The sequence below is a fragment of the Numenius arquata genome, chromosome 1 (assembly GCF_964106895.1).
Source record: "Numenius arquata chromosome 1, bNumArq3.hap1.1, whole genome shotgun sequence".
Taxonomy (NCBI): Eukaryota; Metazoa; Chordata; class Aves; order Charadriiformes; family Scolopacidae; genus Numenius; species Numenius arquata.
The window spans coordinates 67,579,362-67,605,767 of NC_133576.1; the positions used below are offsets into that span (position 1 = coordinate 67,579,362).

General features: G+C 36.8%; 1 protein-coding gene across 1 annotated transcript in view; it reads left to right on the forward strand.

Moving 5' to 3' along the window:
• Positions 1-26,406, forward strand: part of HERC2 (HECT and RLD domain containing E3 ubiquitin protein ligase 2) — a 119,139-nt gene that overhangs the window by 20,877 nt on the left and 71,856 nt on the right. Inside the window, exons 4-19 of the mRNA XM_074168238.1 lie at positions 456-593; positions 11,824-12,043; positions 13,659-13,759; positions 14,527-14,683; positions 15,479-15,589; positions 15,918-16,089; positions 16,908-17,081; positions 17,855-18,043; positions 18,695-18,846; positions 19,665-19,822; positions 20,274-20,387; positions 21,745-21,996; positions 22,935-23,128; positions 23,676-23,876; positions 25,228-25,456; positions 25,531-25,655. Coding sequence (XP_074024339.1) covers positions 456-593; positions 11,824-12,043; positions 13,659-13,759; positions 14,527-14,683; positions 15,479-15,589; positions 15,918-16,089; positions 16,908-17,081; positions 17,855-18,043; positions 18,695-18,846; positions 19,665-19,822; positions 20,274-20,387; positions 21,745-21,996; positions 22,935-23,128; positions 23,676-23,876; positions 25,228-25,456; positions 25,531-25,655 — 2,687 coding nt within the window. The remainder of the gene's footprint in view (positions 1-455; positions 594-11,823; positions 12,044-13,658; positions 13,760-14,526; positions 14,684-15,478; positions 15,590-15,917; positions 16,090-16,907; positions 17,082-17,854; positions 18,044-18,694; positions 18,847-19,664; positions 19,823-20,273; positions 20,388-21,744; positions 21,997-22,934; positions 23,129-23,675; positions 23,877-25,227; positions 25,457-25,530; positions 25,656-26,406) is intronic.

Genomic DNA, 26,406 nt, shown 5'->3' on the forward strand with positions numbered 1-26,406 from the left:
AGCTCTCCTTGATTTTTAAATTAAGGCAATTGCTAACTTTTTTTTTCTGTGTTGGAAGTGGAATATGAAAACAAGTAAATACTACAGAAATGTGGATGGCTGGGAGCAAAATCTGATTTAAAGTGCATCCTTTGTGATACTGTGTGTTGCAAATCCTTTGCAAGTCTTACGTGATGGTATTGATATTAAATGTTCATCCTCCCTAGAAGGTTACAGCAGTGTTCTCTAGATTCTAAGGTTACTGTCTTATGAAATGTAACATGAGACCTAGCACCTGTGACAGTTAACATGGTAAAATACTACTTCCCCCCCACCCTGTACTCTTAATGAAAGACAATATTGCTATAAACTTGTGGGCTGGACATTTTACCTTTACATTTCTAATCTAAAACTGAATTCAAGGGGGAAGTAGCTTAACTGTTTGTTTTTTTTTTTTTTCCCCTTTTTTTCTTTAGATGATAGCACTGAATGCCAAACTGCATCAAAGAAAGAAGAGCAAAACGACAAAGAAAAGAAAGATGAAGAAGAGACTCCGCTGCCCACTTACAGGGCCAAATCAATTGTTGAGAGTTGGGTGTGGGGCAAACAACCAGGTATTACAGCTGTTTTGGTCATTCTCACTGAAGCATGACGTATTCTATATTGATCGCTATTTTTGTAGCATCATGAAGTAATTGGATCAAATGTACTTGCTAACAGATGCATCTGTTAGGTTAGTGGAATAAGTTGGATAAGTGGTTAACTGTGATTCAACTTAAACATTTATTATAATTACTTTCGGATCTGATTAGACTCATGACTTGAAGAGTCAATTTGCACCTTTTATGCTGCTTGAAGGAATGATAAACTGACTTGGAACAAATGCAGTTATACAGTGAAATGTTACCATGTCTTCAGAATATTTCTTTTCAGTTGGAGACACTAAAAAGGAATTGCTTGGTTTATGGAGCCTGAAATTTCTGCAGGCAATAAAGGCTTAATAGTGATTTTTCTTTTTGATTTCATGGTCTGGTAGATAAGTTTGAGTGAATCATGGGAGAAAGGTTGAAATGGTTAGTTCAATTAACTGTCTGTCCTGACCTTTGCTGACAGTGTGTTTTGTGTGTTCACATCTTCATGTATGGCTCTATAAAATACTGATTTTGATACTGAAGCCAGTTGAAGTTCATGGCTGTTTATTACTGCAGAACAGCAATTTGTTGTCTAAAATTGGCCACATTTAAAAATAGCAGATCAGAAGAAGCTTCACTTCAGTGGTTTGGTTTACAGTTCTGGTGTGTGATATTGCCAGATTCAGTTGTTGTCATGTACAAACGTTGGAGACATCTGTTGTGCCCCTTTTTCTTTCCCCTCACCCAGAACAACTTGAAGATCCCTGGGAAAAGTATTGTCTCTTCAGCACCAGAATCTGCATCTGTGTAGCACTGTTTGCTAGGGAAGCTATTTGTTTCTGTTGAGCCACAGATCAGCTGCTAGTCTGCTGTCCTCTGCTCTGTGCCAGCCAGCTTGCTCCCTTTTCTTAAGGACAGGGGGACAGATGGACTTGCTGTCACTCTTGTAGTAGGACAGAAATTTGCCATGTAGGAGGAATGAAAAGAATTGCCACTACAGTGGAAGGGAGAGTGAGAATTGAACGTGTTGAAGAGATGTAAGCTAAAGGTCACATTATTTCTGCTTTTTTTTTTTTTTTTTTGTGTTTGTTGCTGAAGAGTAAAATAGAACTGATTTACAAAATGGTTATCTAAATGCCAAGTATCTTGCCAAATTTCTCCCAAGAGACCAACGTGTTTGGGACAAGACCTGGCCTTTAAGGTCACCCTTCAGTTATTTCTTAAAAATGGAACAGTTGTTTAGAAAAAAAAGAGATGTATGTATATTTGGAGTTTTCAGAAAATAATACCTTACTCTTTTGTATTTACTTCTAGCGCTTTTATATAGCATGGTTTATTGGCACACATACAGATACTTTCTCTAGAAATAACTTTGTCTTATGAATTTCTCTGTTACCATTTGTGCTTGAAGTTTGTATCACCTTGTCACATACAAATCATTAAACAATACTACAAACACACCTGCAGTTTATTTATAGAAGTGTTACAGGTGGCTTTTGTTCATGATTGTTGCTAACTTTTTGTTTTGTATTTGTCAGAAACATAGCTAACAGCTGCCTTCTGAGCCATCCTGTTTTTTTATGGCTTGGTAATTAGTTTTGAAAAAAAAAATAATAAAATACAGAGTAAAAATACAGAGAATCACTTCAATTTTGATACTTTGTATAAGTGTTTCATAAAATAAGGAAAACAGTTTTAACCTTTTCTTCTGTCATGCTTCATAAAAATAAAATGAACCTTTGAACGTTTGCCTGTCAAAAGCATGAAGGAACTTTTCGAAAAGTAGAATTGTTTCTTCAATATATAGCTGCTGATCAAGTAAGAATTAAAGACTTACTATGTTTTAATTTGTGTTTGATATTTCTTTTTTACAAAAAGAACTGAAGAGGCATTTAAAGTCTGTGTTTCAGGTCAATACCCTTAGCCGTTTCTACTGAGCTGAATGATTTACAGTCTTATATTATGAAAATAATATCTAGACGTTAGACAGTGTATATCCGTGGTTTAGAAGTGCTGTAATACAATCTTTTCTTGCCAAGAAGTGTGGAGGGTTGTGCTGTTGAACTTCAACAGGCTAATCCAGGTCAGTGGGCCTTGTGACATCCCTCCCCCATGAGGGCTGAGAGATTTTGAGAGCGCACAAAAAAACCCTGTTTATAAAATGTGTTGAGAAGCAGTACTTTTTGTCCCCCCATCCAGGCCCTCCCCTTGTTTCGTCATCCTGGCACAAGTTCAGAGAAGCAAAATGCTTTCCCTAGTTCTGATTTATGATGAGATCACTCCTCTGCCTGAACAGGGCAAAGAGGTCATAGCTTTTTTTTTGGAATGGTCTTATTATTCCAAGTACTGTAAAAATGTGTAAGATTGTAATAAATAACACAGGTAAGTCATTATTTGACTTTAAGGTGTTTTTTCTTCTCTTGCATCTTAGTGTTTGTCCATTTCATATTTGACTCTTAACAGATGTGTGTTGAAATATTCCAGCCTCATTTTTGATGTGAGTGCTTCTTTAGAACACCTTCCACCTACCCCATTCCTACCAGGTTGTGCGTTCATTAATCAGTTCTTCTGATTCTTCCCAAAAATCTTGTTTTACTACTTTCATCAGTTTTCATTTCTGAAAATGTTTGTCTTTGAGCATTTTACATAATCTGCAGAGATGTCTAGGTGTTCAGCCCCTGGATATGGGGAGAAAAAGAGGAAACCCTTTGAAGCAGTCGTTCAAAACCTACAGGAAGTAGAGCAGCATTTAATTTTTTGGGCTTCTTTGTTTTCAGTTGTGATCTGCATAACGTTGGCTATATTGAGTCAAACCTAAGGACAGTCTAGTCCAATGTCTTAACTGCAACAGCATAAACAGCAGCTGCCAAGTGAATAATTAAGTCTCATGTTTATGATTGTCTGTAGTCTATAGACTTTGAGCCAGAAGTGCTGGTATGGGGAAATGTGACTCTCTGTTTGGATTTCCTGCCCTCCCCCCCGCCTTTGTTTTGCTGGAGCATGTGTGTGCATGTCATAGCTTAATAGTTACGTTAGTATAATAACTTAATAACTTTAATACTTTTTTATGTTGATTTTTTTCATTAATTTGTCTTAGTCCCTTTTGAACATTCTGAACCTTTAGCATCCACAGCTATATGTAGCAAGGAGCTTTGCAGTTCAGCTGTTTATCACATGAATATTGTGTCCTCCTACTCCTTGGCTTGATTTTGGCATCTGCTAGTTTGACCTAATGCCCTTGTTCTTATACTGGAAGAGGCAGCGAGTGGTTGGTCTTTACTTGTCTTCCCCAGCACTGGTGGGGGGACTTTTTTGTGTTTCAAGAATTCTATTACAATCACCCCCCAGTTATCTTTCCCTCACTGAAGATCTTGTTTCATGCAACTTCTTTGCATACAGAAGCAATTTCAAACGCTTAGTTCTTCTGTCTATGGGTGTTTGTTTTTTTTTTTTTTCTTCCTATATTTTTATGCCAGGGAAGGTAGTTTGGGAACTGTATACGCTACTTCAGGTATGTTAGCACATGGATTTCATGAAGTGGCCTAATGATCTCTGGTTTTCGTTCCGTCTGTCTCGATACTCTGTTTTTCCAGCTGCTGTGGCCAATTTCTTCTTGGATCTACCCTGCTGTAGTGCCAAGATCTCATTCCTGAGTGGAAGGTTGTTTGGAGCCCCTTTAACAAGGAAAACTGGGATTATGTTTCCCTTGCTCATCACTGTACATCTACCGTTTTATTGCTCACTTACTTAATTGCCTGCATATTTTTGCAGTTGGCTCTCATCTTTACTCATGTAGTACCAACAGACTTAATGACCCAAATATGTCTCCATTTCCACACAATTTATGCATGTGTGGAGCAGCAGAGAAATTTACACAGGTTTCTGTGGGACTTGCTGTTGTTGTCGTCACTCCTCAGTGTCTACTGGTTATTTATTCATATTCCTTGACGTATTCTATATGTGTCTCTACCAGTGTTAAGGGTTCTAGCCCTTAACATTTAATGTATATCGCTATCGGGTGTTTAGAAATGTCTTCAATACACCATGTCTTTATAGATATAAAATCTGAAATATTTGAGTGTTTTCAACTTCCATCCAAAAATGCAGTTTTCCCTTAATCTTAAGGAAGATTAACATCGTAATTCCCTTAAGATTTTTTCTTTTGTAGTAGTTGTGTTTTGTTTTTTGTTATTGTTGGTTTTTTGGTTGATATTTTGATGGTAGGTTTTTTTTTTTTTTTTTTTTTGTCTTGGGGAAAAAGCACTGGCAGTCTTTCTCAAAGCTTAAAACTGTAGAGCCAGCTCACTTTAATTGTGGGTAGAGTTGAGTATTTACTTAATACTACTTGAGGTCAGGTAACTTATTTCTTGGAAAAAAATGGAAACAGCTCAACTGGTGCAACAACTATATGTATAAAAACTTAACTTTAAAAGCTGTTAAATAGATTATGATTCAAATTCACTGTAACTTGATCTAAATCTGTATGTTTAAGATACTAAATATTGCATACTTAGAGACAAAGTTACTTTAAACTCACTTTAATTGTTGTCTGACTAGAAAATGCTACTTTCTCCTTGAAAGTTTCAGTAGGAATGCCACTGTTCTGTCTCCTATAGGACAAAAGATTAAATGAGGAAATAATGTGAACATGCTTAAATGAATAAGCAATGTAAAGTTGAAGTTGATATATTATTTTCTTGTGCAGTCAGATCTGGTTTACATTAGCAGTGAATTAAACTATTATGCTGGTAAATTGGTGTCATGATGTATCACTTATGGGGTTTCCTCCTGCATGAGTGAGAGCTTGTTTACAGACAATGTGGGATCTTGTTTTTCCCGCATTGTTAGTATAGCTGATTGCACTAAGAAATGCTTTAGAGGCAATACCTAAGGGGGCAGGTTAAAATGACCCATGTGGATACAGTGAGATATTATTGAGATACATTTAACTACCAACAGCAGTAGAGTCTTTCTGTGGTTGCTTCGTGAGAGAGAAGGGGACATGCAGAACTCTCATTCTGTAAGGGCTATTAGTTACATGATTGAATCTAAGTTTGTACAGCGTACAAAAGTAATTAAAAGCAGTTATGGTATTGAAAAAAATGGCTTTAACCTCCTTTATAGTGACATTTTCTACTTCAATAACAGTTCTTGATCAATATTTTTTAAGTTCAGATTTAGAAATTCTGATAAAAGAATGTTCAGTCAAAGGATAAAATTTGACCTCCTCTGTTTTACATTTCTCAGAGTTCTTTCATCCCTGTTTTTTCTTGTACTTTCTTGCCACTTGGAATAGATTTTTAACTCACCTTCCCCCCCCGTCCTGCCTCTTGATAGCTGTTGTCCAGCTCCAGGTATCTGTTCGGTTGCAGTTTATGCTCTTTAAGAGATATGTGTATATGTATATTTTTACACACACGCAAAGCTCAGTTCTTGCTATTTTGTTTTGTGCGTATTTGAGCATCTATTTAAACAGGTTTTGCTCACAATATAAAACTTTGAAAATTAAGCACCCAGCCACGTAATGAGATGCATTCTGAATGTGCATGCAACTATTCATTATTTTTCCCGCTGAATACTAATAAGGTGAGAGCTGCTGACGGTCATCTTTTAAATAGTGGAACAGACAGAAGGAAGCTAAAAGCTAAACGCCCTTTTAGAATTATATCCTTTGTTGGTATAAAATAATTTTGGGAGTCTGTTTAGCTGTTTCTGGTGGAAATTATGTGCATGTGATCACTTTTTTGTCTTTCCCTCTAACTTTTGAATTCACTCATTCTGTAGCGATGGCTTGCAGGGCCATTAGATGCTTGTTAAGCCAAGCCAACTGCATCCTCTATATGCTCTTTCTCCAGTGGAAATACCATGTAGTAGAAGGGGAAAGAGGAGACAAAATATAAAAATCTCTAGGATATCAGAGCACATTAGTTCTGCTGCTGACAGGAATGTGTGCTCGTTATAACAGTAGATTCTTGCCAAATTCTGTTTGAAATGTGTTTTTGAGTTTTTAGGTCTGAAATCTCTCCATACCGTAACATCTGTATTTGCCTTTACTAAAGCTTGTCACTCAACCAAAGTCCTTGAAACTTGATATTGGCATTTTTAAGGTCCTTAATTTACCAGTTAGAAGCCTGTCATGTTCCCTGCAAGAGCTAATGAAATAAGTGTCAAGAAACCATTTAGTATGTTATTTTATTTTTTTATTTTTAAGGTGCTAAAACAGGAGCAAACATGCCTTTAGACAGGCTACCTATTTTAGGCTCATGTCAGGTTAGTGTTTTGGCTGTGGCTGAGATGGTTTAAGATATTACTGTCTTCACCTCCTCTTTCTGCCCCCCGTAGTTTTACTGGCACACCTGAATAACATGTCACTTCTTAATTCTGTTCTGTCAAATGATCTGGGTTAAACACTACCGGTATTTTTCCTTCTAATGCAGAGAACTTCTGGCGGGAGGAATCGAGAAGTGAAGACATGTAGTTATGTTAGTTGCTGAGGGGAGGGAGGGATGTGATAAATTTTAACAGAAGATGGTAAAACCCTTACCTATCTTCACTGCGGCCAGAAACATGTCTGACACTAGCTGTCATTTAATAAGTATTCTGCTGGTGGTGGGAATTCTTGAGAATTTAAACTTGTATGGTATGACTTTTAACTCTTGCGTTGTAGGTATGGATTAGGTAAATAATGTGACTCCACTGTTCATAAAATAACTGAAAAACAAAGCATTGCGAGGGATGGTTAGCATCAAGGGCCAGCGTAGTCGCATATGAACAGTTTTGTCTAAAGAGTTCCCTGTAACCTTCTCAAATGAAATTTGAATCGTTACTATTAATAAGCTATTCTCTCATAAGTCTGTTTAGTTCATTGGTGGTGTTCAGACTTGAGGGTCTATTGAAATCAATTTCACTGGATTGATTCCCAGATACATTTAAAACTTTATAAAAATGCACTTAATTTTTGTAAAGATAAGTTTACTTACGGAATAAGAGAAAGTAAGTAAGGAGGTGTATAAATGTATCTCCGTTAAAAACAGTGTTACTTTTAATAAAACAAGACAGTCCTTAGTTCAATTTTGAGATGTCTGAATTACAGGACTATTATAACCTGTTCCAGCCTTTACTACACTTTACATATAAACTTTCTTTTGTGTTCTTGAAATACTAAAGAAGTATGTATAAAATATTTAAGAGTGGAATTATTTAATTTTGGTAGAAAGCATTCCTAAAATTGTAGCCATTTGAGAATGTGAAGGCAAGGCGGGAAGGGGGAAAGAAAAGAATTTTGTTACCACTAAATTCAGTAAACTTAAGTTTGTTTCATGCAGGTTATTTTTATGTGGTTTGAATCTTAGCGATGCTAAATCATATTTTCCATTAGAAAAAAAAGAATTTTGCATGCAATGTTTAAGTATTTGAAAATAGTGTACTGTAACTGAACATTTCTTCATATTGCTAGTTTCTGAATATAAAGACTGTGATTTTTAGTGCTAATCACTTGAATAATGAATTCTTTCAAGCCCTTTTTCTTCATAGAAGTGATTAATTTTCTGGCTTTTGTATTATCTTAATTTGACTTTCTTTTACTTGTTGACTTCATTGACAGGAAAGCAAAATAAGTTGCTTTTAAAATCCCTTACTTTAGAAACCATTTAGAAAGCACTATTGTGAGGTTTTGTTTTGTGAAACATTGCATAGTCTGTGGTACTACGGACTGCTTTTGTATTAAAAAAGAATTGAACCTTTGAGGTATTTTAACCATACAGTAATGTTAATATTTTGTCAAATGAGCCAGTTGTCCGATCAGCTTATTGAGTAGGATGTTGAATATCTTAAAGGTTACCCTCAGTGTGTGTTGCTGAACCATTAGGAATTAATTTATGTGTGTGTAATGCAATGGCCAGCTTTAAAACTGGTACCGCTTGATGTGCATATGTTGTATGTGCTTCTGTAGCGTTCTGTTTTCTATGCATTCAGAGTTCATACAGTAGTTTGTGTCATGTATTGCGTCAAAATGGCTGGTATGCTGATCGCAGCAGTACTATGGTTGATGGAAAGTGGTTTGCAAGGTACGCGGTTGTAGACTTTTAGGGAAACTTCCTCATAAAGTAATTGCTGGAGGTGGTTTTCTGCCTGTCCTAAATGTTTCTTTCCAGTAGTTCCCATGAAACATGTTTAAATGAAGGGCTTTTTAATCTAATTTTTCAACTCTCAGAAGTAATTTTAGAGTGAGTCCACATTTTGATAACTTGCCAGCCAGGAAGGAATGATGGATGCCACAGCTCTGTATTACTTTATAGACTGCCGGGTCTGGCACCTAATGCTTGATTTCTGTAGCACCAAACATAGACTCTCTCTTCCCCAAACATAAGCGTTAATTGAAATACCTTGTTTTTTCTTCATTGACTATTTCTTTACTTTTCCAATAGATACATGAGACCACAACATGGGGAATGAATCTGCAGAATGAAATCAGTTGCCAAAAAGAGCAATGTTTAAGAAAAGCCTCTTTATGAAACAGAGTTTGGTTGTTTCTTACTTCATTGTTGTATCCTGGTGGTATTTAGAGGTTGACAGGGCTTTAGTGTTCAGGAAGGGAAGGAAAAAAGCCCTGATTTTTATCTTTTCTGATGGTTTGTTTAGAGGGATCATGAAACTAGCATGTCAGTATTGACCATGTTCTGTTAAGATACTCTGAAGTGCAGAAGTCATGTGCTGCAAGATACTTTTTTGTATTTTTGCTTATAAAATAAAAGTTAAGGCACATTTAAGATAACAGCAGCAGTCTGAGAACATGTAGTTTATATTTTGTAGAAGTATCTACTTGGGTGCAGAATACTTGTTAACTGACAACTACAGTCTGATATGGTTTTACTTTACATTAAATCTTCCGAGTAAACTTCTATATGGCCATAATGTGAAGCGACATTATAAAAGCCAAACCGAACAAATCAAACATGCCTTTGACAGGCACCTGTTTTATTTACGTGTTACTTTACATTGTAATCTGAAGTAGCTGTTTGTATGTAACTTGTTGATACACAACTGTGGTAGAGTTCTTTGTGGAATTTTGTAGGGCTAATATTAAGGGAAGTGTGGCTTTTTGTCATATTTCTTGTTGGCTTTGTCATATTTCTTGTTGGTTGAGTCAAGGTGATGTACCTTAGAAAAGGTATGAATGTGCATAACAGCTGCTGTTGCTTTTGTCTAATGTTTTTTTAAGGTCTAGACTGCAAGGAACACTTTTTAATCTATTCTTACTCATTGAAAAAATAAGATGTAAATTGCCTCAAGCAATCTAAAAAAAAGGAATCTAACACATAATGAAATAGTGAAATGTGAGAATGAAATAGTGAAATGTGAGAACAGGCTGTGGTGGTGGCTAACAACAAACCATAAGTGACTGTGCAATGCGATCCACTTGAATTCTCTGCTGGGTACGCAAAGCTACGTTGCAAAGTGGGGACAGAACTCTGAAATACATTATATAGTTACATTTGCAAAAAAAGTTATGCCACATTAGACACAATTTTCAACTCTAGAGACTACTTTAAGTATGTCAAAATTTCTATAGCTTGGAGGCAGCTATTAGAAAAAAATGTGTTGGTTTGGTGTGTGTGTGTTTGGTTTTTTTTTAGGTTGTGTTCATCTTCTCACAAACACTGTTACATATATGTGGACATACGTTTGGTTTTTTTTTTTTCATACCCCTTAGTCAGAATCACAGAATATTTTTGGTTGGATGGGACCTTTGAGATCATTGAGTCCAACCAACAAACAAACAAACAAAACTAAAACAAAAAAACCCCACCAAAACAACAACAAAAAAAACCCCCAAAATCCCAGAACACCAAACACCAAAACCAAACCAAAACAAACACTCACAACCACACACCACCCCACCCACAAACAGACACAAACCAACAATCTCGGGCACTGGAGCATGCCCTGAAGTGCCATGTCTACATGCTTCTTAAATCCCTCCAGGGATGGTGACTCCACCACCTCCCTGGGCAGGCTGTTCCAGTGCCTGACCACTCTCTCAGTAAAGTAATTCTTCCTAATATCTAATCTAAACCTCCCCTGCCGCAACTTCAGACCATTTCCCCTGGTCCTGTCATTATTCCCTTGGGAGAAGAGTCCAACACCCATCTCTCTACAGCCCCCTTCCAGGTAGTTGTAGAGGGCAATGAGGTCCCCCCTCAAGCCTCCTCTTCTCCAAACTAAACATGCCCAGTTCCCTCAGCCTCTCCTCATATGACTTGTTCTCTAGACTTGTTCTCATATGACTTGCTGTCTAGGTGTCAGTTAAAACAAAGGTACTTCTGTGTAGCAGTCAGGCAACAAATGTGGTTGGCGTAAGGACGAGTACGGTAATTCAGTGCAACACAGCGTGGTGGCCCAGTGATTAGACTGTTAATAAAGGGACATAAAAGAACCCTTCTGAGAATGCACTTCATTGATGTTTTTCATAGAAATTAAAGCTACAGAGAATGTAAAAATAACAATTTCTGAATTTTTATTTTAAAATGTTGTGGGCTTTTTTTTGTTGCTGACACTGTATTTGTTACCATGTGTTATTAGATTACTAGGACTTTGTTGACTAGGCTGTTGACTGCTTTTTCTGATTAGTGAAGAATTAATTCTCTAGTGTTGGTATGTAAGTCAGATCTTTTATTTGCTAATAGCACTTGAAAGCATCTTAAATTTCTGACATTATTTGTTTCAGGAGCTTAGCAGCTCTTGGCAGTGATCCTAGAACTTCTGAGACTAGTTTTATAACTTCTGAGAAAGATAAAGTGCATCGGTGCAAAATGAAAGCACACCCTTGTGGGGACTTGCAAGGTTGTTCCCTGAACTTAAGAGAAGACTGACTCTGAGGTCTGATGATGATAAGAATTTGCTAACTTGCTTTTTTTGAGAAGCGTAAATATTTCCTATGACATTTTAATTTCAGACATGAAATATGAGGGTTCAGATGTGTTCACACAAAACCAGTTTTGATGATAACCTTTGTCTAAACACCTGTTAAGTATGATTGTGATTATTTGTGGGTCAGAAATGCGCACATTAAATTTGGAAACAGAGTGTTTCACTGGGTTTTGAGGTTCAGACTTCTGGTCTGTTCACAGTTTTTGGTCTGTCTTGATTTTTCTTGATACTGCATAAACCAAAGATGAACACCCATAAAATGATGTCTTTCTCTGATTCTCAGATGTGAATGAATTGAAGGAGTGCCTTCAGGTACTAGTGAAGGAACAGCAAACTCTGGCCACCCAAACTGCTACAACAGCTCTTTCAGCTATGAGGCTAAAGCAGAGGCTAGTTATCCTGGAACGATATTTCATTGCATTGAACAGAACAGTTCTTCAGGAGAACGTCAAAGTTAAGTGGAAGAGCAGTAGTATTCCTCTGCCTGCTGTGGATAAGAAAAGGTAATGACACATGCATGAACAAGTTAGTACATTAGGAAAGTCATAGAAAGGTTATCAACCTGTGTGTGAGCTTAATGTGGTTTCTTCCTTCTCATGAAACGTCAGCAATAAAGAAACTCTTCTTACTTCTTAAGATGGTTTTCCGTGGTGTTACCTGCCATGTAGTTTTCCTCCTTGGCTGATGCTTGCTTATAGTGTCTCTGTTCATACTGGTGGTTTTTATTATAATACATTGTTGCAGTTATTATTCTTTGAGCTATAAGTATACTTTTATTGAGTTCTACTCAGCTAGAAAGTGTGGAGAAGCCTATTTCAGAAATTGTGCTGATGGAGGTTACATAGTTCTAATAGCGTTAATATATTTTTTTTGTCAATATTTGCTCAGTTAAGGCACATAAATTTAAAAATACAAATACAGAAAAGTTGAACAGTTTTCCTTAGTTAGATGAGAAATGCTGTAATGGTACATTTTTTATTAAACTGTTTCTAGAGAACTAACTGAATAAGAAATAGTCTGATTACTTTCAATGTCTAGATAGATTTTTCTGTTTTTAGGTCAATAAGCTATCAGATGAGGCATTAAAGAAGCTATTCAGTAGCTGAACAAGGTTGCTGTCTGACAGAGCAAGCAATTCAGCCAGGGAAATTTTTATGTTAGATTGTCTCTAGCTTCAAAAATGAAAGGAGACAGTAAGTAGATACCATGACTAGTTATTATGGTATTAGAGTTCTGAAAATGATATCTTTCTCTGAATAGTCTGTTCTCTGAAATTTTTTTTTCAGTTCTGATCAAAATTACTGATACATTTAAGTTATCAGATTGCTAAAAATGCCAGTTCAAATCTTTTCTCTTTTGAAAAAGTTGTAAACAGTTCATTTTCTTTTGATGGGAGATTAAAAAGAAAAGAGAATTGTTGGTGCCTTTCTGAGAGGAAGCAGTAGGGAATCTCCTGTCATTAAGTACAAAGGAAAGCTTACTTAAATTAATGTGACTGTTTGCATAAAAAGAAAAGTTAACACAAATGTATGTGAGTCCAGTAGACATTAATAAAATAAAATATGAAGAGAGATTCGTAACATTGACACTTGAATGGAAAGATAAGAAATGATAAAATTAATGGAAATAATTATCAATAATTGAAGATTCATTAAAAAAAAGAAAGCCTATAAACGTAGTTTATGCAGTCCAAATTAACTAAAAGTATAAACCTACTTCATGTACACATTATTTACTCAGGATCTTACGTCTGTGTATTTTGAATACACCATTATAATGTAACTCTAGGTAACTACAGACACCCTTCTAATGGCAGTCAATTATGCCAGTCTAGCTTATTCTTTCTCTGTGAAGCTTTTTGATGTTGGGGCTTGAATTGGTTGTTCCTTGAAGCAGCTGAAGTTGAATTTTGGTTGTTGACATTTTGATGTTGATCACCTTCATGCTCAAGAGGCAATTACAATTCTTTACAAATAAAAAGTATGTAATTATATATGCATGCATGTAGCTAAATTATAAAATTGTCAAATATTCAAGTTATATTTATATTAGTAATTAATTATATATATTATTATAATATAAATTATATCGAGACAATGCATATATAATTTTATTTAGCCCAAGACCTGTAGGCAAAGGTGTAGAAGGACTTGCACGAGTCGGATCCCGAGCAGCACTTTCATTTGCATTTGCGTTCCTTCGTAGAGCCTGGAGGTCAGGTAGGTCTACTCTGTAGTGTATTGCATATATTTTTCATTAGAAGGCAGATGATTTGTTAAAGCGTGTGTGTAATAAATATTTGCATAGAACTATACATTTATAAATGTTAGATTTGCGTAATTCTGTTTCATGTTTATGTGGTGTTGTGCCCACAGTACTGTTGCTGATTGAAGCCATCCAAGCCAGTACCAACGCTGTGTTGTGCTGGGATACTTTTATGCTTAGGAGGGCAAACCGGGATTTGATGAAGAGAATGTATGTTTAATGCCAGCTTTCAGAAAAGTTAGATTTATTCTTCAGACAGGGTCAATCCACTGTATTACTACATGATAGCAGCAGCTTAGAAAAGGAGTTTGGAGCAATAGTGTGAAACTTGTGTTTAGCTTGTGTATTTGTCAGAATTGTCATCTGTGCCACCTTAACCTACCTGTTTGTCTCAGTCTGCGCTGTTTGTTCAGATGGCAGCTGTTTGGTTCACTCTTTGTCCAGCCAGCCCTAGTAGTTCTTCTAATTTCCTCAGGAGATGCATAGTGGGATGGGCTGGTTTAAGAATTGTCACTTTTCTGAATGTATTTTTTGTGAAGCAGCTAGTTCTTCAGAAGCCTTGCAGTCAAAATGGTCATGTGAACACTGAGAACTTTGTATATATTATTAAGTAACTTGTAAGCTTGAGGTTAAAAAAAATAAATCCACAGAACTTTATATGCAAAAATGTGTATAATTTTTGTAAAGATGGGAGTGTAACTAGTATTACTGTGTTCCTCAGGTGAAGATGCAGACCTGTGCAGTGAATTGTTGCAGGAATCACTTGATGCACTACGAGCTTTACCTGAGGCATCCCTTTTTGATGAAGGGACTGTATCTTCTGTTTGGCTGGAAGTGGTGGAAAGAGCTACTAAATTCCTAAGGTCTGTTGTGACTGGGTAAGTTTCTTTTTTTTAAGCATTGCTGAAGTACCTGTTAAATGGCAAACTTGCATCTCTTAGCAGCTGATGGTACAAACAGAATAGCTTATGGAAAATTAAAAAGATTGCTTTCCTTTTCTAATGTTGTTATACAAGCAAGGAAAAGATATACAAATGTTTAAATGCTGTTCTTTAAATATGATCTAATTCCTTTAAGTGTTTAAGAAGAATCTGAATTTGACTATTCCGGATCACTGCATGTAGACTTAACTGAAAAATAGTGTTTCGCTAATGTAAACTGTATCCACATGAAGAGTGCTTTGGCAGTACAACATACGTGTACACTTAATTGTACCTTTCTATTATAGTAAAATAATGCAGACTTCTGTGTGTTATGAGATAAAATATACTCATATTGGACTTAGAGCAGTCCCCTGCTTTTCCCTGTTATGGAGGCTTAAAGTTACCCTTTTACAGTATTTAGCAGAAATTAATTGTTGTTTGAGTATTGGGACTACATCCTTATGGTGAATATCATAAAGAATGTTTTAATTTCTCCTGTGAAAAATGTTCTTCGTGTTCTTAGCATATTTAATAGAGCTATAGAGTAGATAGTGAAGCTTGAGGCAACTTTAAAGCCTAGTTGCCAGTCTTGCATGGACTGTGTCAGCTTTTCTTCTCAGTTGCTTTCATCACCAATTTTATATTTTTCTGTAAGTTTAGTGATTCTTGGTGTGATGTAGATGCTTTTGGTAAGCAAATATGTATTGTTTCCAATTACTTGTTAGTTAATGCATATTGTTTGACTTTTAGAGATGTGCATGGAGCTCCCAGTACCAAAGGGCCAGGAAACATTCCGTTACAAGACCAGCACTTGGCACTTGCCATATTGCTAGAACTGGCAGTGCAGAGGGGTACACTAAGGTGAGAAGGATGAGCGTTCTGATTTTTACCTGTTACTGTCTGTTGGAATGGGCTGAGCAGTGCCTGTCTTCAGTTTTCATGGCTTTGGGTTTAATGTAATATTTGTAGTTCAAAGCATATGAACCTTTTCTGTAATGCAGTGGTCATCAAGCTCTTATATTATCTAGACTGCAAAATCCATTTGATATTTTGATAATCTGTTTAAAATGGAAAGCCATAACATCTGATATTGCTAAACTTTAAAATATAGAAAGTGAATTGTATGAATAACCTAAAATAATGTGTTTAGGAATGCTTATTAATAGTAGATGTAAACTACTTCTTCCAGCCAAATGTTGTCTGCAGTTATGTTGTTGCTTCAGCTTTGGGATAATGGAACGAGAGAAACAGATAATGAGCGATCTGCACAGGGAACAAGTGCACCCCTTCTACCTTTGCTGCAAAGATTTCAGAGTATAATATGTAACAAAGATGTGCCCAATACTGAGGAAGAGATTCAGGTACTTACCTTTGGCTTATTTGAAAGGGGCATTATGTTGTATCAAATTTCATTTGACTGCCTAAAATAATTATAAAATTATCCAAACAAGATTTAGATTTACTTTGGCAGTAGCGTTTTCCATGTAAGATGTATATACACCGCTGTTGTTTGGTTTTCATACGTAGATTTGAGTTTGTTGAGATAGGAGGAAGAATGTCATAATATGGTTAGAGGTAAGCATTGTGTTCCAGAGTTAATGCTTTTCATAGAATCATAGAATGTGTTGGGTTGAACAGGCACCTATAAAGGTCATCTAGTCCAACCCCCCTGCAGTAAGCAAGGACATCTTGCTAGATCAGGTTGCTCAGAGCCTCATCAAGCCTGACCTTGAATGTCTCCAGGGATGGGGCCTCCGCCAGCTCTCTGGGCAACCTGTTGCAGTGTCTCACCACCCTCATTGTAAAGAGAGTGTAACTGTAATAATTAACTTAGAGATGTGGGCAGTTAACTTTTCTGCAGATTTAGATTGTTTTTATTTAGTTGTGTTTGAAGTTAATTGTACTGTAACTCAGTGAATATTACTGAGGTTGATGAAACATAGTAAATAAGCTTTATTATGCTTGTAACTTTCTATTATCTTCACAATCTGACTATGTTTTCTCAACATATGTGTTTGGAATTTTCCTCTACTGTAAGAAAAAGGATGTGCAGAGTTAGTTTTGTTTCTCTTAAACTTGTGCAGATACTCGGCATGTCTAAGATGTCTTGTGTGTCTGTATGTCTAGTGGTATAGGCATACCTTGAATATTTTTCTGACTGCTCTTTTTTCTTTTCTAGCTCCTGACTTACCCTCTGAGTCCAAATGAAAGTTTTCTAAGGTATCTGACTTTACCACAGGACAATGAGCTAGCGATTGATCTGAGACAAACGGCTGTAGTGATCATGGCCCATTTAGATCGTCTTGCCACCCCATGTATGCCGCCTCAGTGTAGCTCTCCTACATCTCATAAGGTAACTATTTGCAACGCCAAAACTAGTAAGGTGTTTTTCTTAAAGGTGTAACTCATTTTCAGTTTGGAAAGAAAACAACTCCTAAGATTCTTCAGATTTCTTTTTGATTTTCACAAGGTAACCTTGAGTTGCCTTAATCTGTCGCACTTCGGTATCTTTTGCTACATCAGTGCTGTGTCCATCAGACTTGGAGTACAATTTATGGTTTTTGAACTATTCTTTCTTATCACAACACTATGGCTAATTCTGCCATAGTTTGAGCTGTTCCCTGTATTTATGTGTTTATCCCTGTGTGGTTTTGGTGTTTGGTGTTAGTTTAGTTTTTTTTGTTTGGTTGGTTTTTTTTTTTTTTTTTTGTTGGTTGGACTCGATGATCTCAAAGGTCCCTTCCAACCAAGAAGATTCTGTGATTCTGTGATCAGAGCAAATGCTCAAGATTGGACTTTATAAATGTTGGGTGTCTGATGTGTTTAAAATTAAAAAAAAGAAAAGGAAAAAAAACCCAGAAAAATGTTAAACTTCCCAACTTGAAAAATCTCTGAACACTTACTGTAGATATTTATAGCTTAGGAGCAGACTAAACTGAATATGATGCGTGCAAGTCTTTATTTTTGATATCTTTTAATAGGTAAGGTTTATTGATTGCTGGCAGTAGTTACCGTCCCAGATTTGAGTATATTTGGCATACAAAGGTTTAAAAAATAATCTGCTCTGTGCGTGTTACTGAGTTCCGTATTTCAAAATTAGCACTTACAGAATTTCTTATTTTCTAGGGATCTCTGCAAGAGGTCATTGGTTGGGGTTTAATAGGTTGGAAATACTATGCTAATGTGAGTGGTCCAATTCAGTGTGAAGGACTTGCCAATCTTGGAGTCGTGCAGGTTGCCTGTGCAGAGAAACGTTTTCTAATACTATCTAGGAACGGACGAGTTTATACACAAGCATACAATAGCGATACTCTGGTGAGTTTTTTTACATGTTTTTAAAAATGTGTTCTTTTCTGTGTTACTTCATAGTATATCTGCAACTTGCACTACTTACAGTACTTTGGAAGAGTAGATGGAGACGTCCTGAATGTTGTGAGCTTCTGTGTTGTTGTTTTTGAACTTTCAGAAATAGTGGGTTTGATACCTTGTGTTGATTTGATGAAATACATCTGGTTTCTGTAATTTTTATCAGGCTAGAGGTTATAAACACAGCAATAATTGCTTTTTTTGGTATGCTGGCCTTAGTAAAAACTGTAGAAATTGAGAGATACAAAATGAATTTTACTTCAGTGATGTAATACTGCATCCAAACTGTGTAGTTTCTCAAACAAAACTACGCTGTACCAGAAACATTTGTCATTACGATTGCCTAGAAGTCTAACACCATTTTCATATATACTGAAGACCTCATAAGGATGGGAACAAAATAACTTCAGAGCATTGTTTTTGTCAGACTCTAAGAGTAGATTTGACCTTTTTTTTCCTTTATACCTCTGCTTCATTAATTTGAGCGTGCAGCTTTGATGAAGCCTTCGGAAAACTCTACCTAGTTATTCTGTATACAGGCAAGTGATACGGAAAATGTAAGCAGTTTTTGTAAGTGTATTGCTGTTGTTTGGTTCACAGGGACCACAGCTGGTGCAGAGTCTGGCTTCCAGAAATATTGTGAAGATAGCAGCACATTCAGATGGGCATCACTATCTTGCTTTGTCAGCAAACGGTGAAGTTTTCTCTTGGGGTTGTGGAGATGGTGGAAGGCTAGGCCATGGAGATACAGTGTATGTAAAAATCATGACATTTATTTGCCAGTGTTCTGAATTTGTAGTAAAAAACGCTTAGTTGTGTATACAAGCACATTCAGCATTTGATATGTCTCTGTTATTGAACAGAAATTGCATTCTCCCTGCATGTTTCCCTGCCTTTATTATTCCCAGTTCTGTGTTAATGCTACTTTCTGAAATAGTTGTAGATAGAGTGTATAGCAGTGGTTGCACTGTTATTAGGCTTTTTATTCATGGTTTTATGAATCCACAACACATTTATCTAGGAGCATTGACTCAGATGTCGGAGTGGGGTCATCATTTCCTATGCAGTCATGTTGCATATGTCATTCCTTTTCTTCCCCCCTTGTTAAACAATAACATCAGCGTCTTGCTTTTGCGTAGGAGCAGTCTTCTACAGGGCTATTCTGTAGGGGGTGTAAATCAATATACTTTAGAGAATTTAAGTGTCTTCCCCCAGTACTGAATTCCCTGTAAAGCAAGGGAGTGAATACACAAGGGTTAGCAGTGTCATTAAATTAATTGTTTAGATATAAGAATTAAAGATGGTATTTTTATAGTAGACAGATATTTTAAAAAATGCTGCATTAATTTAACTGGAAATAGAAATCAAAGACATTATTTCAGTGGTTTGTATAATATTGAACAATCTGAATTTAATTTTTGGCTTATAGCTCTATTTATATTTTGATACTTCAGACTACTAATCAGGTTTTACAGGTAAAATTGCAGCAATTGTTTTCTAACAAGTATGTCACATCTTTTATTATCTATTCATCACCTTTTGTGAAATATGTCACCTTCTCTTTAAATAGCCCTCTGGAGGAACCGAAGATGATATCTGCTTTATCTGGAAAGCAGGCTGGGAAACATGTTGTTCATATTGCATGTGGAAGCACCTATAGTGCAGCCATTACTGCTGAAGGAGAGCTATATACATGGGGACGAGGAAACTATGGCAGGCTTGGTCATGGTATGTTACTTGATATCTTGAAGTAAGATAGAGTTTTGTTTGTCAAATAATTGTTTAGTGCCCATCTCAAATGATCTTTTTTCCAACTTACCTAAAGGTGATTATGCGGTTTCACACGAATTGAAGTAATTATAGGAGGAATTGTCTTAAACCACTAAATTTCTATGAGTTCTGTGAAAATAAGCAGTTGGATGGAGAAGAAAAAATCTACACTGCTCTCTCCCTTGTGAAATAAAGGCTATCTCATGGGTTAAGTCCATACTAGATACCTAAGAAATCACATGGGAGCTTAGTCATGATGCTCAAATCTGAAAACAAAACCAAAGCAACACCTCTCCACCCCCACAAAACAAAACACCCAAAAGCAAGCAAAAAAAAAAAACCAAACCAAAGAAAAGAACCGACCAGACCTTCGTGGATTTGCTTCTCACAGAACTACTTTGTTTTGAAGGCTCTAGTGAAGATCAGACCATCCCAATGCTGGTCACGGGGCTGAAAGGACTCAAAGTTATTGATGTGGCCTGTGGAAGTGGAGATGCTCAGACTCTTGCAGTTACTGAAAATGGTTAGTAGCCAAGTATAACTTAACACTTTTAAATAAGCTTACCTTTTCTCCTTTTCATTCTGAAAATATTTATCTGCAGACATTATGCTTATTTCTAGTGGCTTGAATTCTGGAAGAAGCTGAAATGCCTTTTGGGGAAATATATATGTGCACTTATATGTTCTTGCGTATAACGTTTACAGATATATTGCCATGCATAGATACACAATATTCATTATGAATATGCAAATATATATTTCCATTTATGTTATACATTTACATGGGTATTTAAAATATATATAATACGCACACAGAATGCTACATATGTGTACATACGCATCTAAATTCTATGCATTATTGTATAAGTGCAAATAGCTCACGTTAACACAACAGTCAGAATTTGGGGTAGGAGAGTTGTCTTTGTTAACCTGTGGGAGCTGCCAAAGAGAGGTTGTATTGGAATCCTGCTTCCCAGCATCTCTGAGTGAGGTGCCTAGGGCGAGACAGATTCAAAACCTGAATTTCACTGTGTGAAGTTAAACTTCAGAGTCATCCCTTAGGAAGCAGATAGTTCTTGGAAGCTAGTTGTTCTTTTAAAATACAGCTGGTTATGGTGTGTATTATTTAAAAGCTGAAAGGTTTGTTCATCCAGGAAATGGAAACCTGAATTGAATTTTTTTTTTCTCTTGGTCTCTTCCTTGCATGCTTCCATTGCTTATCAGAGTACCTTACAGACTAGCTTATGCAAGTAGGGAACATAAATACATCAGTGTGTAAAACAAGACAATTTTTTGGGGCATGTGTGGGTTTACCATTCTTGAACCATAATTTTATTTGATGCAGAATGACTTGACTATTTCTAAGTTCCTCTATTAGGGCTTAGATGTAGAGTATTTCAAAAGAAGATGGTAGACAATAGCACTTTTAATTTCATTTCGTGAAATGGTTGAATGACAAGGACTGAAAATTAAGATAACAGGTTTCACTGACAATTTGGCCATTTGATGTAGAATAAAATTTAGCATGTTTTATAAATAACACCTTATTATAAAAGAAGGCAGTTTTCAACTAGAGATCTTGCTACAGGCTTGATTTGAAGTAGATCCTATGCATCATATATTTTTAAGGACTTTCTGTGTACTGAATTTTCAGTGCCTGTTATGTGTTACGCTTTTTATGTTTAGGTTTAGCAGCATGGAAACTTCTCAAATCTTTCTCTTCCTTTCTACTATCATGAACTATTAGAAATTAATTCATAACTGCTATTCTTAAATTAAAATTAGGAAATTGTGCTTATTATAGAATCTCAGATTTTTAAGAACTTGCTTGTCAAACCAGATAATGGAATATTTTTTGTTTTCTTTCTCTTAATTTAAAGGCCAGGTGTGGTCTTGGGGTGATGGAGATTATGGAAAACTGGGAAGGGGAGGCAGTGATGGTTGCAAGACTCCCAAGCTGATAGAAAAACTTCAAGATCTGGACATTGTGAAAGTACGCTGCGGGAGTCAGTTTTCTATTGCTTTAACCAAAGATGGCCAGGTATACACCTGGGGAAAAGGTGACAATCAGAGACTTGGGCATGGAACAGAAGAGCATGTTCGATATCCCAAGCTGCTGGAAGGCTTGAAAGGTAATTATCAGAGCTGGAAATATTCCAAAGTTTTTTTGCTGTTGGAACCTTTTACCATACATCAGAGATCTCAACTTTAAGAATGATGGTACCATATACTCTGTCATATTTTATGCTGGTTGCATTGAAAAAGGTAGTACTGCACCTTGCCCATCACTTCTGCATTTATACCTTTAGAATTCCAGCAGACTTAGAGCTGCCATGTTATGACTTCTTCAAATGCTGCTTGTCTTGTGTTCTCTTTATTCTTACTGCTCTTCTTTTATTAGGTTCACCAAAATGCTTATTTGAAACATGTCCTTTTGCATTGACGTGCAAATAAATATATATAATACATATATATGCTTAGATTAAGGCGTGTGAGTGGAATACATGGAAATCACAGACACTTAGTAATGTCATTGAAGTTGTGTTCGTGCCAGTATTTTTCACTAGTTTGTAACAGAGTGAAGATTATTTCTTCCATTTGTGAGAAACCTGAGGTTCTGTAGGAGAGGATGGGGAAGAAACCTCTTTTATTGCCCTGTCTTTCCTAAAATTGTTGTTCATATGTGATGAATGATCTAATTGAAAGCAACTTCTGAACTAATAACTACAGTATAACTTTATGGTCTGTGTTCATAGATGGTGAGATCTTTTAATAAACCTTTCCTGAAGAGGTACCTGAGTAGAAGGTATACAAAGTAGAAGAGATTTTTTTTTTTTTTTTTTTTAAAACTTGTACCTTTTGTACTTAAGCTGTCTCTTAAGAATCTTTAAATATTTCTTTGGTTTTTCTTTTGCTGTACTCTTCCAATCCACTACTAAGGCAAAGGTGAGACTCTTGACATCCATAACGTGTTCATAGTTAAGTATGGTTGTTTTCCTTACTTCTGGTACTTTTCTGTTAATGATTGTAATCTTTAAGTTATATTTTCAATATTTGACTCTTCTATCAGGAAAAAAAGTGATAGATGTGGTAGCTGGATCTACCCATTGTTTAGCACTGACTGAAGACAGTGAAGTGCACAGCTGGGGAAGCAATGATCAGTGTCAACATTTTGATACATTGCGGATCACCAAACCAGAGCCTGCAGCTCTCCCAGGATTAGACACAAAGCATATCGTTGGAATTGCTTGTGGGCCTGCTCAGGTAAGTTTTTTATTTTTTAATTGTTAGTTGCAATTTGTCTTTGTCTCTCTCTGAGACTGGTTCTGTACACTAATCCCAGTCCCTCTTTCTGTGCTTACATGACTTCTCTTGTTCTTTTTTTTATTCTGAATAAATGAAGGCTTGGAAAAACAAATCTTGTGCAGTTCCTCTGCCAAAAAGGAATGACTAGCTTTCCCTCTGTTGAGTATTCTGAGTAGCAGCTATTTACCCATTTTGTTTTTTGTCTGGTACAGCAATTAAAGAATTGTCAAACAGAATGTTTCCTGCAGTAAAGATAGTGAGGTATATGAACTGGCATAACTGCACTTTGGAAAATGCAATAAGATAATTCTTTTCTGGGATTGGTAGGGTTTTATGTGTGTTTAGAAGGATGGAAGTGGAGGGTTTTCTTCAACAGAAATGCTGATATTATTTCTGCATCTTCTAATACTGTTTGAAGGCAGATGTTAGCTTTACACTCCTGTCTCTAATCAGTGTCATCTTATATTTGGGAAATAACTTGAACTTTATGTTGTTTACATTTAAGAGTTTTGCTTGGTCATCATGTTCCGAGTGGTCAATAGGCTTGCGAGTGCCTTTTGTGGTGGATGTTTGCCCCATGACATTTGAGCAGCTAGATCTTCTACTAAGACAAGTGACAGAGGGAATGGATGGCTCCTCTGACTGGCCCCCTCCTCAGGAAAAGGAGTGTATGGCTGTGGCAACATTAAACCTTCTAAGGCTTCAGGTACTTTCAGTTTCTTACACATTGAGCAGTCATTGAACTAAATTGCTTGGATGAAAATAGTAGACTTAATGCACTTTAAAACATTTCTGTTGATTTAAAAAGTGAAATAAGTACATCACTACTGTTTGAAATGTGGCAGCTAGTGGTTGTTTTTTTTTTCTTCTCAACAGCTTTTGGATCTCATTAAAAATGAACTATAAAAATAAAACATAAATGGATTAAGCCTTGTATACTCACTCAAGCCCATACAGTCAGAGATTTTGAGCATTTCTAAGAATTTTAAATAACATTTTTAAGAGTGAATGTGCTCTTTAGAAGGTGTCTGGCAGTCACAGAATCACAGAATGATAGAGGTTGGTAGGGACCGCTGGAGATCATCTAGTCCAACCTCCCTGCCAGAGCAGGTCCACGTAGAGCAGGTTGCACAGGAATGCGTCCAGGCGCATTTTGAATGTCTCCAGAGATGGAGACTCCACCACCTCCCTGGGCAGCCTGTTCCAGTGCTCTGCCACCCTCAAAGTAAAGAAGTTCCTCCTCCTGTTTAGATGGAACTTCCTGTGTTCAACTTTGTGCCTGTTACTTCTTGTCCTGTCACTGGGCACCACTGAAAAAAGACCGGCCCCATCCTCTTGACACCCACCCTTTGAGTATTTATAGGCATTGACCAGATCCCCCCTCAGTCTTCTCTTCTCCAGACTAAAAAGACCCAAGTCCCTCAGCCTTTCCTCCTAAGAGAGATATTCTAGGCATCTAATGCCTACAAAGATGATCTAATCATCTTGTAGCCCTTTGTTATACCCTCTCCAGCAGTTGCCTGTCCTTCTTGAACTGGGAAGCCCAGAACGGGACACAGTACTCCAGATGGGGCCTCACCAGAGCAGAGTAGAGGGGGAGAATAACCTCTCTCGACCTGCTGGCCACACTCTTCCTGATGCACCCCAGGATGCTATTGGCCTTCTTGGCCACAAGAGCACATTGCTGGCTCATGGTCATTCTGTTGTCCACCAGGACTCCCCCGTCTTTTTCCACAGAGCTGCTGAAGTCACTGAAGATGTGCTGCTTTTCCTACCATGCTGTAGCGAAGTAGAGATAGTTTAGGTTATTCTTTAGGCTATACTTCAGAGTTTTAGGGGATATAGTTAAATACAGTTCATGATCTTTGAGTATTAGTTTAAATTCAGTAGGTGTATGGACAAGACAGCGTTTCCCTTGAATTTTACAAATTTACCGATGAAAGTTTGTATCTTGGTTAGTGAAATTACTCAATTGATCCAGAATTTACTTTTTTTTTCCAGTTCATATCTCTTCTTAATTAAAATTTTCCTTTTTTTTTAACCTTTCTTTTTTTCAGCTTCATGCAGCCATTAGTCATCAAGTGGATCCAGAATGCCTTGGCTTAGGTTTAGGCAGTATACTGCTCAATAGCCTGAAGCAAACAGTGGTAACATTAGCAAGCAATGCTGGTGTTCTTAATACTGTGCAATCCGCCGCTCAAGCAGTGCTGCAGAGTGGATGGTCAGTGTTACTGCCAACAGCAGAAGAGCGGGCTAGGGCTCTCTCGGCGCTCTTACCCAGTGCAGGTTGGTCCTAAGATTTAAACCCATTTGTTTCGTGTTTGCATTTCTAGTTTATTAATAGCTTCTCCCATTCTTAGTTTCAGGAAATGAAATGAATGTAAGTCCAGGCCGTAGATTTATGATTGACCTCTTGGTGGGCAGCTTGATGGCTGATGGAGGCTTAGAGTCTGCACTAAATGCTGCTATTACTGCAGAAATTCAGGTACGTTTCAGCAGCTTTGCAGTTCTGTATAAACAGAATAAGGTGTATCAAGTGTCTTCTGAAGTTCATGGGTTGGTGTTGTGCTCTTTTGACCTGAAACTTGAGCCAGTGTGTTTGTATGGAATCATGAATCATATTCTACTTTTTAGTAGACAGTTTCTTTTCATAGCCTAGAGTGATGATTTTAACAATGGTAACAATTTTTTTTTGGGGGGGGGAAAGATCTGTTGTAGGACCATCGCTTTAGAAAGCGCTTTAGAAAGTACTTTCTTGTTGGATTCTTGAGTTCTTCACTTCTTTGATGTCACTCATGTCTCTCCAGCAGAAATTTCAGCCTTGTTTCTTACGAATTCAGGATGAATGAATTCTTTACAGCATCCCAGATTTCCATACGTTCTGTTTCAGACTGGTTCAAATGTTCTACAGATGCTGACTAAGTATACAAAGGATGAAAGAAGCATTCTGTATATACTGTCTTGTCCATTAGCCTCTCAGAGATGACATCCTCTGCACAGACTGCTTTAAATTCCTGTATTTATGTATGGATGTGAAAACAAAAATGTGCTTTTCCCTTGCCTCTTCATTTGTTGAATTCTTCCTAGTATATTTTATTCTTGGTTTCTCTCCACTATTGGTAAATGGGGAGGTTTATGTTGCAGAGGAAGTGCGTATATTAAGTTTTGCTTTAATGCATAATCTAGCAGTAGCATTCTCTGTTGTATTTAAAGACATGCAGGACCTCTTGTTTCTT